Source organism: Meleagris gallopavo, chromosome 7, assembly GCF_905368555.1.
Source record: "Meleagris gallopavo chromosome 7, MGAL_WU_HG_1.1, whole genome shotgun sequence".
Lineage (NCBI taxonomy): Eukaryota > Metazoa > Chordata > Aves > Galliformes > Phasianidae > Meleagris > Meleagris gallopavo.
In genome coordinates, this window is record NC_139410.1 from 29,493,833 (window position 1) to 29,511,543 (window position 17,711).

Sequence of the window (17,711 nt, forward strand, 5' to 3'; positions counted from 1 at the left end):
TTAAAAAACAGCTGAAGTTATGTTTCCAAGAGGTGTTACAGCAATAGCTCTGTTGACTGCAGTCCTCTGATGATACACAGACCATACAGCATATGTGTATATGAAGCATAGGCAGAATATACAGCACAGACAGCAGCAGTGCAAACTTGTCCATATGTTGTGGATTGCACAGACCACCTTCAAGTCACAACACTCCTAATTGCTGTGCGGCAATATCCCTCTTCTACAGCAAAAGGCTTTGTCGTGCTTCAAAAAACCAGGGCATCCAACAATGTTACATTCATCCCCAACGTGTGGGAGCAACAGCTCTTGGGTGAAGAGATTTAGGGAACACTCGCTTCTGGATTTCTGATTCCAGGAGCCCTAGCTGGTAACTGCAGCTTCTAGATTCTTGGATCACTCACCCATAAGGCACCTCTGAATATCTCTTAGGTTTTTCAAGGTCATTTAAGGTCATAAAGTTGTTTCCCAAATACATTGCTACATTTGCATCTGGAAAATTTTCAGGTGCGTGGCAGAAGTTTTTCATTATCTTAGCTTGATGTTTCTTGCTGCATTTTAAGAGCATTATTTCTTTTCCTGTCATTCTATGTAGACAAAACAGTTTATATTCTTCCTTGCATTATCTGCACTAAAATACTGTATTTATGTTCCTTTCAGACTTGTCTTTTTGAAGCTAAATGATCCAAAACATTTTAATAATTGCACATTCATCAAGTGTTCTAGATCGCACAAAGGATCATTTCATGAATATTGCAGGCTTTATAGCTTATTATAAATCTTTATACCTTGTTTCTTTTTTCTTTTTCCACCTCAGAAAATGACATCACGGAATCGTGCTCAAGTTAAAAAACATTTTTTTCTGTAAAATTGTTGCCCCACCAGTTAATCCCTATTCTCCAGGGATAGCCAATTATTTCTGCTAATATGTAATTACCTCGCTTTTCTCTCTGTTGAATTCCATCTTTTTTTTTTTTTCCCCCAAGATCATCTTCATTTTGCCACAATCGTTTTTAATTTTACTCCTTGGACTACATTACATCTGAAATTACCAAACATCATATTCAACAATCCGGAGTGTGAACAGAAGGTTCAGACATGACTTGATCTGGAATAGACCTCACAGAAGCTGTAGTGATGCTTTTCATTTTTAAAGATTTGCAACAGCACTGCAGGGATTTTGTCCAGACACTATTTCCCTTGCTTATCCAGGAGAATGGAATGTTAGCCCATTGAAAAACAAAACACATGATCTCTATTGCTGGTCCCCAGCCCACAAGTCAAGTAGCCAAACCTCCACACAGGCTCATACCAGGAAATCTTTCCTTCTGTTGGATGTGATTGAGAGTGCCAACTGCTGACTTGCACAGTTATTTATTTATATGTGACACAGGAATGGGCTGTGGGACAGTCACAGCTTGTTACCAAAGGGAATGGAAAAGTAACAGTCTGGGAAGAGTTTTCTGACTCTGTTGCCTCAGCACAGGAAAATAATAAGAACTATGTATGGCTCCTATATGATCAAGCCTTGAAAATGCGTGGTTTCACGGACTTTTATTCACCTGGATTAAAAAATCCTTAAATTTGGGGCTTACTGATAATTAAATGTGTGAGTATTGTTTAAAAAAATATAACCTATATAAAATACGTATCTCTCAAATGACCAATGAACTTTATGTTACAGCAAAATACAACTTACCTTTTGAGTCAGTAGGGCCTGAACAACCTGATTAGCTACCTGAAAGAAACAGATAATATAGTTTAAGTACATGATCATACGAGTTTATGTGTATTACCTTCTGCTGTGGCTTTATATTACATTTTCTGCCTAAACCACCACCAATTCTAGTACTTTCATTATTTACTAATATTTTCATCAGATAGTATGAGTGAGAATATATTAAATGCAAGTGATTACTTCTTTGCTAGTTTTCACTGTAAACCAACACTATCAATTTTAGTTTGTTTAACTTCTGCCACCTCTTCTATGGAGAAGACTGAAACTTCCCAGGTTTATATACAGCTGTTGTGCGTCAGCACGGATTGACTTGCATTCACTAGAGCTGCTTTTTACTAGCTGAAGAGTCCTGAATGTTTTCATGAAGTTTAATTGTTTCTTGATTCAGTATTGACAAAATGGTATATCTATCATGACAAGCAGAAACCATAAAGTGCCACAGAAAATTAAAGTACCTACTGTCATCAAAATGTGGTTGGAAGGCATTCACACTGCACAATTTAATTGACTTGAATGACATTACCCACCATTGATTAGCAGAACTATATATTCAACAGGGAATTTTGGAAGTTATTTATGTTATGTATCCTTTCTGTTTACCAGCAGGCATGGAGGGGTGAAGGAGGATGAATGGAAAGAAGGGCAAAAATAGGATTTCTGTTGACGTTTAACTTGCACATTACATTTCTAATGTAGTGTAAGAGTTTAAACCAATTCACTTCCGTGAAACGATTCCGTTCTGTTAGATGCAGAAGTTACATTCAATTAAAACTCTCACAAAATTGCTTAGTGTCAGTTTTTTTCTCCAAGCTGGTCCCTAATTTAAGGCAGCCTGTGGAACAGCGGTCCCATAAATTTGCTCTGTACATGATTTAACAAAAGACATAGATTGATATTAGAGCAGTAATAAGCAACAGAAGTAAATATGTTACAGTTTTGAAAAAACACATCCCTTGCTCTATGGGTTTTCAGAATCTACATCCCACAGTGTTCCTTCCGGAATGTACTTCCAATGTCTGTTTGCTCTACCTGAAAATTGAACAAACCATATCTAATACATTATTTCTTCACTTTCTGAAGTGGATTTACTGTACCTAGAAGAACTGGAAGGTTCTTTGAAGTGTGTACAAGTCACTTGCAACAGAATTGCCTACTACAATTACTCCTATGCCTTTATATATTGAGCAGAGGAGTGTAAATGGCATAATCTTCCAAATGGGAAAAAACTGAACTTGCCAATGCATAGGGGAGAAATTTTCTAACTTTGAGTATATGAAGTCAGGTACCTAAATGAAAGTATTTGCCAGTGATCCATAGCTCCCACAGACCCCAGTAAGAAAGATATGTAGCTAGTTTCTTTACAAAAGTAGGCTATTTCATTCTAGTATCTAGCAACCTGACAAACTGCGTTGCTATTACTATTCAAGTATTTTCAGGTTTGTATCGGTTTGCAGGGGGAAGCCTCCACTGAAATGTTCTGCAGCAAATACAATTAATTTAGCAGTCATTACTTTTGCATTTCAAATACGGTTGCCATGCTAGATGTACAACAGGGTTAGTGTTTAGATGGAAAGAAACTGGCAATCTTTTTACTTACAGGTACCAAGAGACACTGTGGAGATGAACAGCATAAGCCAGCACTACAGAACTGATAGTCTCAACTACCAAAAACTGAGGGAATTGAGGTCAAAGAAGGCAGAAGGACTGGTGTCTCAGATGCAGAATATGTGAAATTCCCACTAACACAAGACAGAACTGTGGCTCAAACCCTGTAACTAACAGGCTGTGAAATGACTTGACCTGTGATTCCTGCAACTGAGAAGAACAAGGAATAGTATAGAGATTGCCAGTTCCTCAAGCTGCTGTAATGCAGTACAAGGGGCTTGCCTTCAACACAGCCTGACTTTCCTTCGAACTTAATAGCCAAGAGTTTTAGGTGAGGGTTATTTTTTTTGTTTTTGTTTTTTGTGGACTGCAGTAAAAGAGATGAAAGATCCACATTCACTTTTTTCTTACACAATTATGTTTACATATACATGTTATAAAGTGGTCTTAATAGAAAAAGTATAAAAGAATGAATCAGAGAAATGAGACTCCAGTGTAACATCTGTTATACCTATTATAAGTACCGAGATTTTACACTTCTATCTTTAATGTATTTTTTCATACCCATAAAGACATTTCAACCATACTAAAATGAATGGTGTTATATTTTATTCAAACTTTAAAATGCATTTTTAAGATGACTTTGTATTTTTTATTAGCTAAATGGATATGTATTCAATAATGCCATGATTTAATTCTTAAAACATCAGCAAAAATATTACCCAACCTATGTTGCACAATTTCCTGCATATAAGTATAGCGAAGCTTGACAGAAATCTCAGCTGGCACCATAATGTGAATAAGCATGGCATTGCCACTTGCCAATACACTGAGAGCTGAATTCCAGGATAGGAAATTAGGATTAGCATCACACAAAAGCTATAAGATGACAATCCTGGTTTTAGAGTTAAACTTTTCAGAGACAGAAAGATATACTTATGGGGTATTTCTGTAATTAAATGAGTACTTTTCTTAATTATTAAGCACTGGAACGTTTCAATAACATGTTCTGCAAACACTGTTTTAAAGTTGCTTATATATACACTGCAAAAATGAAAAAATAATTTCAAATCAGTGAATATTAAAATTCATAAAGGACTCCTTTTTTCATGAAAATATTCAGGAAAATAAATTATTTTCTTGAGATCTCCAGTAAGAAGCCTTGTATGGAAAGGACTTTTTCACATACGACATGCTCAGAAGACTCCAGGTGGGAGCGAAGTTTCTCACAATTACTGACTGGGTTATTCACTAATTACTTTTATGTCTCCTCTCTAATTCTCTTTATTGTTACCATAATGAAATAAAATTTCCTGTGGAGCTCCACCAAAGAAATGTGCTCAGGTGGGTGCCATCTCGGGACTCTGAGAATTTACAATAATTAAATATTCTTTTGTTGCCAAAGTCACCTCAGTGCTCAGAAAGGATTAGGTTCAAGCCTGTTCCAGCTACACCAATATACTGCCAAAACACCAGAGTGCTCAAGGGGAGGGAGAAAAAGTGATATCAAGCAACGGGAAAGGGCAAGAAAAGATACTGCACTCAAAAGATAAGACCAAAAAAAAAAAAAAAAAAGGAAAAAGAAGATAAGCAAACAAAAATAATAATAAAAAATAATACAGCATGGAAGTGCAAAATCACAGGTGACAAGAACTGTCTGCTGAAAAAGTTGGGATGGTGAGAGAAGATGGATATAGCTGTGATAATATGGAAGAACTGAAAGCAGCCAACCTAATGTTGAAAATAAAGTGTAGAGCATACTTGATATAATTACTCATTTTTTGAACAGCAACAGAATATAAAAAAATACAACCGTGGATAAGAAATTAATCATGTAACTGCAAACAAGACTAAATACATATCATCTGTCCTTGTAATATGGAGTGTTTTTTCTTGGATGGACAAAATGAATTATGTAGACAGGCTTTGTCCAAGATAAATTTAAGCTCTGTAATTTGAACTAATGTAAAAAAGTATGTGGTAATTTCATCCCAATTACCAATGATGCACTGAGTGGAGTGGCACAGACCAATGCAGACCAACGCTCTGCAGCTGTCAGACAGACACAGTGCAGACAGCACACAGCCTAGCGGGGAAGTGTCTTCTGATGAAAATATGCAACATTGGTAAAAGTGTGAATTTACTGATGAAAGTCTACCTAAATTGGAGGTTTCTTGTACCAGAGCTGTATTGATCATGCCAGTAAAACTTAGAAAATGCTGAAAGCGGAGATGAGAAACCATTGCAGTTTTTGTTTTGTTCTGTTTTGCTTGCATGTTAGCCAGCTACTTACACTACTATGAATTCCCTTTGTAGAACAGGCAAATGACTCCCACTCAGTAACTCTCTGAACTACTAACAGCCTAGAACTTGTTTTAAGCTCTCACCCATGCTGAAGAGACTTGTTTCAGGATAAAAGAGAGGACATCAATATATACACTGAGAAAACTGTAAGCAATAGGAGATACTACCCAAGATCTTGTATGTCCTGAGCCAGACATTTCTGGAAGGCTAAGTGCTGAGGCAGTAACTGTTGGGTGAACTATAATGTTCACCCCTGTAATTTGGAGATCTGATCAGAAGCTGGGCCATGTAGTAGAATCAGAGAATCACAGAATCATTAAGGTTGGAATAGACCACTAAGATCATCTTGTTCAGCTATCAATCCATCACCACCATGCCCACTAAGCCAAGTCTATAAATGCCACAAGAAGTGAGACAACAGGAAGGCTAAAAAAAGCAAACAACAAAAGCAGATAAAAACCTAGGCTCATAACCACAGGAGGGAGCAGAGAATTCCTGTTACAGACGAAGACTGGGGGATTTCTGACAGCAGAAGCCACTACCACCTGTGTACCTGTGTTCCACACTACAGAAAAACAAGAGCACACAAAAACTAACGGGTAAATTACCATTTTCTTCTCTTAGAATCACTTACTAGGAGTAGGCATCCCTGCAGAAGAGACTCCATCTGACAATTTAAGTCCACAGAAACATCTCTGCTGGCAAAGCTATTATACCAACAAAGCTTAATATATTGGTCACCAGGATATTGATCTTTTGGTGAAGTGTGAAGAAAAAAAAGATTTACAGCAGAGGTCATGGAGAAGAGTATTTCTAAGCGACAAAAACAAGTTCTTGGAATCACTGAGAATGAGGTAATACTAGAAAACTGCAAAACAATGACAACCTTGTAAGAGAGGGAGAAATTAATTTCAACTCATCTCATTGGAGTACAATGTATGAACACTCCTTACCTCATCGAGACATCTCTCATATTGTTCTCTCTGATTTTCATTTTCCAGAGCCAGTGCTGAATTCTCTGCCTACAACAAAGCACAGTAAATAAATAAATCTGTAAATTAATCAACAGGTATGTTGAAAACATAACAGTTTATAAAAAACCTTAGGGTGCTGACTTTGTGCAATTCTTCAAGATTCAAACTAAAAATGCACCACCTAATTTTGTGTGCAAACTTCAAAATGGCAGAATCTGGTACAAAAATTATGAGAAATCAACATATTTTTCTATATATTATGAACTTGAATTTAGGAATACTATCAGTATTGAAAAAGGAAAATCTCTTAAGTGAGCTACACACAGTTGCATCAAAATGAGTTTCAACTAATTTTCTTTTAAAGATTGAGAAGCTAAAATGAGGCTCAAGAAAGCTCTTTGTTTCCCATGCATAACTTCACGTCATGTAACCATAACACCACAGTCACTGCATTCAGATAATTACAACTATTATACCATTTACAATACTTGTTTCATGTTAAGTGTTCTGTTAGTCTACAAAAGCTTAACAAATGCTGTTTCAAAAGAACTGTGGTTATACAATACAACAGCCATAACTCTAGTTAATATTTATAATTTGAGAGGAAAATTTAGTGTAATTTACTGTATGGAAAGATGCTATGGAAAGATGCACAGTTATCACTTCTATTTTAAGAATGGTCAATGATTCAGCAAAATGAAAATCCCAGAGTCCACTAAACTGAGTTACTAACAAGAATTCTAAAATCAGATAAATTATAAAAATAAGATTAGGAAGGAAGAGTAAATGTATGCAATCTTCCAATATATTGAAAGAGAGTAAGGAATAAGAGAGAGGTAAGAAAGAAGGGTATAGAGTTTATTTATTTACATGTGTAAATAAACAACCATGCGGAATTAGTGCTTTATCTTGTAGTTACAGCCAAAGCTAGCAAAGGTGGTAAAATGCCTGGCACCATTATTTTCCCAATGCTTCCTCCCAATGGATTCAGCACATGGCCATAAAAAATCTGTGGGTGATCCTGCAGGGAACACTGTGAGATGATGGAGCAAAAAATACAGATGCAGAATTAAATAGCGAAGTAGAAGCAGAGTTGCAAAAGCAGCAGTAAGAAATCAGAAGCTGGAGAGTAAACAGTCCTCCCTACTGAAGACATCATCATATACAGTTACCAGTTTGCTTTTACAGATGCATTCCAGCAGATTGATTGATAAAAATAAAGAGATGATTGCTACATAAAAATCTATTTCTGTGAGTTAAAGATCTTCAGATGTTTTCTCTATAACTATCACCTTAAAATGTCATCCAAGATAAATACTTCCTATTGTTCTGAAGAAACCACTAAAGGATTAGTCTTCATGGCACTCTCACTTATTCATGGTGTACTTAAGGGTTTAATTATTTGAATTTTCATTTTCACTAACATAAAAATATCCTGTGTGAACAGTCAGAAAATAGTTGGGGCAGATTGCTTCCATACAGAGATGTCTGAAAGAACTACTACATAGACTTGCACTATACAAAATACCCAGAGAAATCCCCATTATTTCTCTTACTCCTTTTTTTAATCTTTGAATGCTGTGAGGTTTCAAAATGGATGCTAATCCAGCTTGGTTTGTTAGCTGAATCTCTGATTTCAGTGAGCTATTTGGTAGCCTATCTGTGAAGGAAATTAGGAAACCTGAACTTGACAGCATTATAAATAAACGGTATGTTTCTTCTCTTATCAAGCCATAGTGGCAACATCTGTATAATAAAACCCTTTTCACAACAGTGGCTTTGAAAGTGTAGGGAAAGGATCTAACACAGTCAGTGTTAGCTCAACTTCAGTGCTTCTTGACTGCTGAGCAAATCATGCCCACTTATTTGGCATTTTTGTAATGAGGACTGGACTAGAAGGGAACACTTGATGGATTTTATTTAAGATTCTGCATCAGGGAAAACCACGGCTTGATACACAAAATCACCCTATACTGCAAATGAATACTTGATAATAATCCACATTCCCCCAAAAGTATTCATTTAGAAAATGTTTAATAGCACTTGTGGTCTCAAAACTCTGCCTCCTCAACCAGATCTTCATTTATTTAACAGAAACCACTGGGCTTTGTTATTGTAAGCCTACTCGTTCTCACTCAGAGGGATCTGCCCTCCACTGCTGCACATTCTGGCATCCTCTGCCAGACAGGCAAAGTAGGTCTCCTTAGAGAAAATCCCTATCCCTTTTTATTTTCATTTTCATGCCATGCTTTCTCTAAGCTAAGCCACAATCAGAAGCTCACACTTCTCACAGCATGAAAGCTGTCGCACCCAGAGGCAGTGGTAGGGAAGTACTGACTCCTGTGCAGTCCCTTCTCCCACCCATAACCCAGCAACAACAGCACTGGACTACTGAGGAAGGCACTCTCTTAGATACCACCTGATTTCCATGGTGATTTCCAGCTGTAGGCAAAGCGACCAACTAGGAATTCATGTATATTTTGTGTTACACATGGAAATAAAATGCCTCTCTCCTTCAGCCTCACAAACACTACTTGAGACGCAGACCAGCAAACTGCTGCAGGTGCACAACGTTCATCTCCTACAAATGTGTTTTCCTGGGGTATGATCCTTTCAGCCAAAAATACCCGTGGCATAAGTTACATTACACAAAACACTGCATCGGGCTTTTGGATCATTACAGGCTTAAGGCTCCTACAAATGTCAAAACTGAGGTGCTTCCTAGTTCCAATTTGAAAAAAAATATTCCTCCTCAAAGTGTCTCCAAACATTGGAAATTTAAAGATATCAGTCAAGATTTGGGTGATGCCAGACAGCTTTCAACTGCCTTAATTAGAGACAACAGCTTTCTGAATTGTGAGAGTGAGTTCATGGAAAATCAGTTTGAAAGTGAGAACTTCAGATTACTTCGTATAAAACAGAAGTTGCCTATTATTACAAGAGACTTTGTCAACTCTGATTTTATTCCTTTCCTCAGGAGGGAAAACAGCCCCAACAGAAGATGTGGGTCAGCAAAGACTTCTCTTTCCTTCACAGATGCTGAGGAAACTGTATTTCCATCTATTTGCACCTGTATTTGCAACTGTACTCCCCCTTACTCCCTATTTTATCTGAGACGACTAACAGGCAGACTGTAGACTTGATACACTGAGGTGCACCCTGCTGAAGTCGATATTTATCTGCTGTTTATTTTCCATGAATGCAGACACATACCAGATGCAAAGAAAAACTGTATTTGCTTTCACATGACACAATGTTTCCTTAAAATCAACTATTTTTTTCTCTGGGGCAGGAAGAAGCTCCTTGGTTCACAGTGATCTGTTGCTCTAGATGCTATAGAAAAAATGAGGAGACAGAAGGCAGCCTTAGCCTTTGTCATGTTTCTGAGAAGGTGCTACTATACTGGATTAGGAAAGGCAGGCCAATTAATTAAAAATTAAAAAGAGTAAAATGGTGATGATAATTAGCTCTAGGTCACCTTAACCACAACACACAAGGAACATAAATTCAAGCAGTACAATCACGTAAACATCAAACTCTTATTGAAAGCATCTTCACTTGAAATCTCAAATACAATCTCCAACATATCCTGAACTCTTTTGCTAACGAGTAACAGAACACACTACAGCTTTTTGCTTTTTACAGGAAAAAAACCAAATCCCTCTGCTAACAGCCCCCAGAACAACAGGAATTGCTGCCTCCCCAAAGGCCTTCGTCAGCAGTAGGCTCCGAGCTGAAAAATGCCTTGCTCCCTTCCAGCTCACAGTTTTTTTTCTGAATTTATACGTTCAAAGCACAAGATATCCCCACTCAAACCAACAGTGTGGCACCACCTTTCAGCTAAATAATGCTAGACTATAAATAGCTGAAAATCAACATGCTTATAACAAATATGCTCATATCGATACAGACATTTAGAGATGATTACTTCCATTCTGTCCTCTTCCCTTTTAACTATCTTAGAGGTGTAAAGCAGGTTTAGCTGCCTACTAACTATAATTTGTTCAACGCTTAGTAGTGTTTACAAGAAGTGGCAGACACACTGTCACGTCTGAGAATGCCACGAGACAGCAGTTCTCCCCTAGCCTTGCAGCTACAAGTGGCACTTGAGAGGACAGTTTTCACTTAACATCCTGTAAAAGCCTTTCCTGTGCACTTCTCAAAAGAACTGAAATACTTAAAACATGTTTGAAAATGAGATTTGGATTTGCTCCTCTACAGTGCTTTTCAAAAAGGTTAGCCTTAACCTTTATGTCCCTTGATTTATTAAGGTGGGAGAACACTAACAACATTTTGTTGTCTAGCCTGTTCCCATGCGTTATGAATTAGGATACGATGGGTACATTGGGGTCTTTAAGAGATGAATTATTTCATGTACCTGTTAGGGAGTCTTCAAGAAGCAGTCCTCTACACTTTTATAACCACAATGAAATGAATTACGCCACTTCATTTTCTACCAGAAGACACAAATAAAAGAAGCACACAAAACCAGATTTCCTTATTCAACCACTGAGACAACATGAAAGGATGGGGGAAGGAAGAGAAAAGAAAGGGAAGGAGAGTAAGCATTTACTTTGCACTATGGGAAAAGGAGATGAAGGTCTAAAGGTTGTGTGTCAAGTTAGCAGCTCAACGTCCTTTGAAGGTACCATCAATAAAGGTCAAGAGGAACTAAGTTATGACAGTGAACTTTAAAATCTCTGACAGAACGTTACAACACTGGTTACCACGTGCAGTTCTTTGTTATTCATACTTAGCCATTAGTGCATTTACAGAAAGGTTTATTGATTTACACATACACTCATTTGTCATGCCCTGTGTGGTATATTAATAGCTGTCCAACCACTTCAGAAGCGCTCAGCAGCTTTTTTCATGCTTTCAACCTCTGATTTTGTATATTTCTGTGGTCATGGCTGCATACAGCAAACTATTAGATGTCAAAGTTGGTAAAAGTAAGTAGCAAAGTTACTGCAGTGTTTCTTTCGGTCCTTAGGAGATTTTTTTTCTGCTAAGCTGCCACTCTAAGAACAGCTTACCACTTGAACCACTCTGTATCATTAGTTGCAGGAGTTTCGGCATTATTCTGCCTGTTGTACACAGAAAATTTATCCTTTGAGAGACTGAACCAGTAATAACACTTCCTTTTCAATTAGACAAATTGCCAGATAAAAACTCAACAGCACCACTACATCGGCTACAAGTACAGAAAATTACACCTTTGTTTTTAAATCAACATAATGATAGGAACAGCAGCCTTAATTTATTCTTAGCAGCACAGAAGCATTTCCACTGGCCTCTTTCCAGTGTCCTTCCTTGCAAGCAGTGAGATGCAAGCTGCCACTGGCACTGTTCCCAGCTTCACCCTTTCCACAGCAGAACCACACTGGAGCACCATAGATTATCTCCTTTCAGATTTCCTTTGGAATGACACAACTGGCTTTCCTCTTCAGCCACACTTACAAAATTTGACACATTTTATCTGAAATATCCAGCCAACATTCAACTCAATTCAAATGAAGCGCTGAAAGCAACACATAGGCAAATTTAATAACAAAATAGAGAACCGTAACAGGGTTAATCATAATTCTGTCTATTAGAAGGCCACGTTGAACCTTTCTGGGCAGTACCACTAGGGATTATTTTTGAACTTAAAATCCTGATTATTTTCTTTTAAATTCTTTACTGACACAAAAACAGAGTGAGGTTAGAACAACTACCAACAAATCTTAAAAGCTGTATTAGATTACAGCTGAGCTACCAATAAGCGGGGCTGTAGCCTCAGAGAGAGCACTGTAACTTTCTTTTAACGTATGCTAGAAATCAAAATATATTTATCTAACATCAGAAAGCTAATAACACCATGCAAAAACCTGATTTAACTGTTTCTAAGAAAATGCAGCCCAAGGTCTGTGCAGCTACGTATGATGTTTTACAAGTTACTGATGAGCTGGTTCATGTATTTAAACATGAATTTACACTGGAAATTATATTTGCTTTAAAGCAATGGATTTCATTCTGATAGACCTTAAAACATAGGACTTGCCCATTTGTTCTATAGACATGCAGGAGATGCAGGGAGAGCTGGACCCTGGCTCCTGGTCAGGGCTCAACAGCACTAATTTCCTTCCTCCCCTCTCCCATGAGAAGGGGCAACAGGTGTTCAATGTGAAGCCAACTTCTGGTAAGAAGGGGATAACTATAAGCTCATCCTTGAAATCTACTTATGCTGGATGAATGTCTGAACTTCAGCAGCTGAATCAAACAAACTAAACCAAGTGATTCATACACTGCTGATGAAACTGACTCTTAAAATACATGAAAAAAAACCCAAACCCTTTATATTACTGTGAATTCTTCTGTGAAATCTACTGAGGCTTTTTTTTTTTTTTCCCTCCAGAAGTTGTTGCTGGAAATTTTTATCTGGTTCAAGAATGGTAATATTTGTCTTTTATATTTCATTTGATTCTAACGTATTTAAGAATGACAAGCCTTTAAAACCTTCAACATTTTCCTTTCTGACACCACAGAAATGTCTGGAGTTGACATTTTAAAGAGAAGGTTAGGTACAGCTCTAGCAGAGCAGGCTGCATTGTAAGCCCAGGCTTATCTTCAGCAAATAAATACCTAAGCTACCAACAGATCTATCAATAATAGCTTTGTCTGTTTACTTGCATGCAAATTGTAGCAAACAGCAAATTCTAGCATTATTTACTGAGACTATAATAGACTTACAATACACTCACAGCTGATGCATTGTCAGTACAGGTCTTTGAATAAGTAGAATTATAAAGGATGTTATTATTATTATTTTTTTCTAAAACTCTTTCAAATGATCCCAGACAAAACATTTTTTGAGGACAAGAAGAAAAACATATAATTGAGCACCAACAGGAAGCATAAAGCTGAATGTACTTCCTGTAGTTAAGATATAAATGGTATCCATGACAGGATGCAAAATGTGTATATACTTGATAAAACACAGAAGTATGAGCATGGAAAAAAGCAGGACTCCTGTTTTTTATCATTTATCCTCTGCACAAAGCAACTGTGCCCACAGCAGGAGATTGGAACTAGATGATCTTTAAGGTCCCTTCCAACCCAAACCATTCCATCATTCATACTAAGAGCACCTTGGCATAAGGCAGTGATCTGTGCAGAGAACCAGGCAGTCACACTGAAAACAATGCTCCTGGCCTGCCTGAGGAGAAGCAGCTGATGATGGGAAGTCAGGAAAGGGGAATGCTGGAGCTCATTCACCCTTCCCATCCATTCCTCCTTAGGGGCACCTCCCTAGAAGCATGTACCTAGGATGAAGGATGAATGCCATCACACAAATGCGAGATCTAAGAGTGAAATTTTATGCAATGAACAGTGTATGTGTGTCACAAAAGTGGCTTATTTTCTAATGTTCAACTATTTACACTTAGTGATCTTTCCCCCTGCAAACTCTGAAGCAGAGGCAGCTGCACAATCCCTTCTTTCCTCTTGTTTGAAGTGATTTGTCTCCATTTATAACACGCCGTCCCTGAAGAACTCCGAGGCTCTCACTCTAACAGATTTACAGTGCTTCCCCATGTAATATTAACAGGCAGTTACTGCCTCCATCAAAGAACTAAAAATAAAATCCCTAGTCTATGAAAAAAGTATTTGGTCCTGAAACTGTAACTGAAACTCAGATTCTTACAATTGATGTAGGTAGATAAAGGCAAGTAGTGTGGACTTGATTCATCCTGAAGGACATTTGGTGTTTAATATTAACCCGATGTTTAACCACATCCATAGCTTTCTATTCAGAACCCTTTAATTAATTAATCCTATCATATTTCTTCAGTTGCATTTGTTTCTTTTCTTTTTTTTTTTCTTCTTTTTTTCTTTTTTTCCTGGCAGAAAGACCAAATTGTTCAGGGAAAACTCTAATTCTTTGAAATTAATACAGAGCAGTTGCAAACCTCTGACTGCCTACGGATCCAAGACTGAAATGTGATGAAAACAAATGGTCAGTGAAACCATTTTCAAATAAAATATTTGCTTTCATTTGAAAATAAACTTTCTACAGAAGATTGAGATGAGATTTAAAAATTGTACTGATATATATACACGCATATATACAAAGATTTGTGCAGTACAAGTATTTGCAGGGCTTTAGGTGCTTCAGAAATAATATGTATGGCAATCATTTTTTTTTTTTAAGGTCACTTGACTAAAGACAAAATACAAATTCTTTTTAAATAAAATAAAAATCAGATGTTTAGCAAAACTCATATGCTTTTGGGACAGTATTCCAAGCAATGAGAAGGACAACTTTAGAATTATATAAAACTTTAGACAACGTCTCCTTCAAACCTTTGCAGTTTTGACCATGAGGTTATTGACACAGTCACAGTTTTCTATTTTCTGTGATTGCATTATCCACACCTTGCCGCGTAGCGCACTCAACTCCGAAGTTAATCTAACACAGAGCATCAAAAGAATACAGCTTTCAGATTTATGTATGAAAATTATTATTTGGACAACTTTTTCTAACAGAATCCATTTCTTATTTTTCCCCACTTTGTTTAGCTGGGATTTTCATACTGAATGCAGGCAACAGTACTATCAATTCATGGCCTTGGGAAGCAAGCATGCAAAAGAAGCCCAAGAGACAGTTTGTCTTTAGAAGACCCACCTCAGTATTTGCTTATAGGAATATGCCACAAAGGCCTTAAACTTGTTTTCTTCAAAAAGGTGAAACTCACAGATTTAACCTTTCTTCTTAGCAATTATAGCATAGCTTTTCAAAGTCTGGCAGGGCACACTACAATAAGCAATTCAGTAATAAATTAATTCTAAAAAATAGCGATGATGTATTTTTCCTTTATAAAATTAAAACAATGGTCAATGTAACTAAGTAGAAAAACCCTGAAATTAAGTAGAAGAAAGCCAGGGATTTCACACATCTTAAGGTAGGTATATTTTTTAGATTTCTGGAAATTCTATTTATCCAGATCAACTTTTCTCTGTTAAAGCTTACACGTTTTTTTTTCCTAATACTACCAGAACAAACACGGAATGAAATTTCGCAGATTAACACGAGCAATGGTTTCATGCTTGAACTCATACTTCCAGGGCTCTTCATACACCCAAACGGAAGGGATGTTAATAAATGATGGTAAAATGCAAACGTGGATCTAAAGTTGGTAGTCTCCTCACGGAACACCATATACCCAGCACTCTCCACTCCCAAAGAAATTAAGGAACTGAGAATGCTTTAGGTTGGTAATAGAAAGAGAGGATCCAAAACTATCAAAGATTCCTGCCTTTTTTTTTCCTGTATATCCTTCAATGTATGATAAACAATATCATTCACTGTCTCCCTAAAGCAGTTATTTGGGTGTTTACTGAAAGCTGAGGCAACAAATGTTTTGCCTTGTTTCAGGGAAAGACAATGATTAATTTTTATTAAGAAATATTTTTTCCCCTAATTATTCAAAGCCATTTCATTTAGTTAAAACAAGAATAGTTCTATGAAATAGACTAATTTAATCTGACAGCCTGGAAAACACTTAACCCATATACTGAAATGTCATATCCATTCTCTGTGTGATGAGAAACTCAGAGCAGATCCCTGATATCCAATGATTCCTTAAGTAGGAAAACCAGATTTTCTAGTACAAAAAAACATGTATGATTTCTAATGAAATGGCAAAAAATACCTAAGTGGTATTCCTTTTGCAACAGATTTAAAGAATTGCATGATTTTATCATTGACACAATCAGAAAATATTTTTAAACACAATAAAATACAAAATAAATTATTTTCCTCATTTTACAACATATTTTATTCTAGTCCTTTAAAGTTAAAAGGTTTCCACCACAATATGCTATTAATGTCAACCATTTCACAAGTCATAACGTAAATTTATAGCCAGTTTCTCTGTTTTTAACTACACTGCAGCACTGAGTTATTTCTGAAGGCAAAGTTTCCTGCAATTCCCGTTTCTTCATCACAAGTCACCCACAAGTTAACAGCCCCAGGTACTCAAAAATGAACTTCTTTTGATGGCTTCAGTGATGTCTCTCCCTTCCAGGTAAGGAGGTGAGAAGCAAAGCAAAGCAGAACAAGGTAATGGTTCACTGTGTTACAAACAGCACCGAACGGCATACAGCATGCAGAAATTGTTTTGTAGCCAATAGCTAACTTCTAATAACTGAATCACAACATTACTGTTCATTTCTTACTAACAGAAATGAAACTCAAGTTGCAAACATCAGCTTCTGTCTTCTGAAAGCTTTGAATGCTTTTCTTTTTCTTAAAAGACAGAGGAAGTACCAAACAATGCCCTCATTGCACACAGTCGTATGCAGTAGGCTGAATTCTTCATGGATATTTGCTAAATGTTCTGCTCATTTCATTTTTAATCTTTGAGAGCAGAACAGTGAATTTGCAAAGTAATTGCATTTTGCTCAACAGAAAAACAACACAGACTCTCTTCCATCTCTTTAAAAAGTTTCAACAGCTTGGAGCTCCACCTGCTTTTCCTGCCCTGCAGATTATGCTCACTTTATAGAATAAGAAGCCCTTAGAAGCTGCCTGGTGTGGTAGCCCCCATTTATCACAGGGAGGTTTTACCATCATGCCAGTGATGCCAGGTGCACCCACACTGTCTGCTCGGCTTGGCTGAGCAGCAAGCATCCTCTTTAGGTGACCTTTCTCACCACCCCACCAAAATGGCTGTGACCAAAATCTTGCATGGCTTTGGAGCCAATGGATGTGGTTTCTCTGACAAGGAATTGGGAGAGGAATGCCAACTGCACAGGGCTCGAACAGAGCCTGACTAAAGTACCATGTCCCACAGTGCAAAAGAGAAGACCTGCCCATTGGGAAGGCTTTCTCCTAAGTAACACAGAAATGTGCCAGAGTTGTTTTTTCACTTGGGTAATTGCACAGCTTTATATTTCATGAAAATAGAAAATATGAAGCTGTAAAGAAACATAAACATTAAGGTCAGCTACATGGAAAGTAAATCTAAGTTTAATTATATATTATGTGCTATGATAAAATACTAAATACTTTCCTATTATTTATTTAATCTTCCTTTTCAGCATAGAGA

At 37.1% G+C, this 17,711-nt stretch overlaps 1 protein-coding gene across 8 annotated transcripts in view; it reads right to left on the bottom strand.

Moving 5' to 3' along the window:
* Positions 1-17,711, bottom strand: part of NCKAP5 (NCK associated protein 5) — a 338,518-nt gene that overhangs the window by 82,095 nt on the left and 238,712 nt on the right. For all 8 annotated transcript variants that reach the window (XM_085228902.1, XM_085228905.1, XM_085228903.1 and 5 more), the window contains 2 exons: positions 6,601-6,669; positions 1,700-1,738 (listed from right to left, as the gene is read on the bottom strand). In XM_085228902.1, the coding sequence (XP_085085028.1) occupies positions 1,700-1,738; positions 6,601-6,669 (108 nt within the window). The remainder of the gene's footprint in view (positions 1-1,699; positions 1,739-6,600; positions 6,670-17,711) is intronic.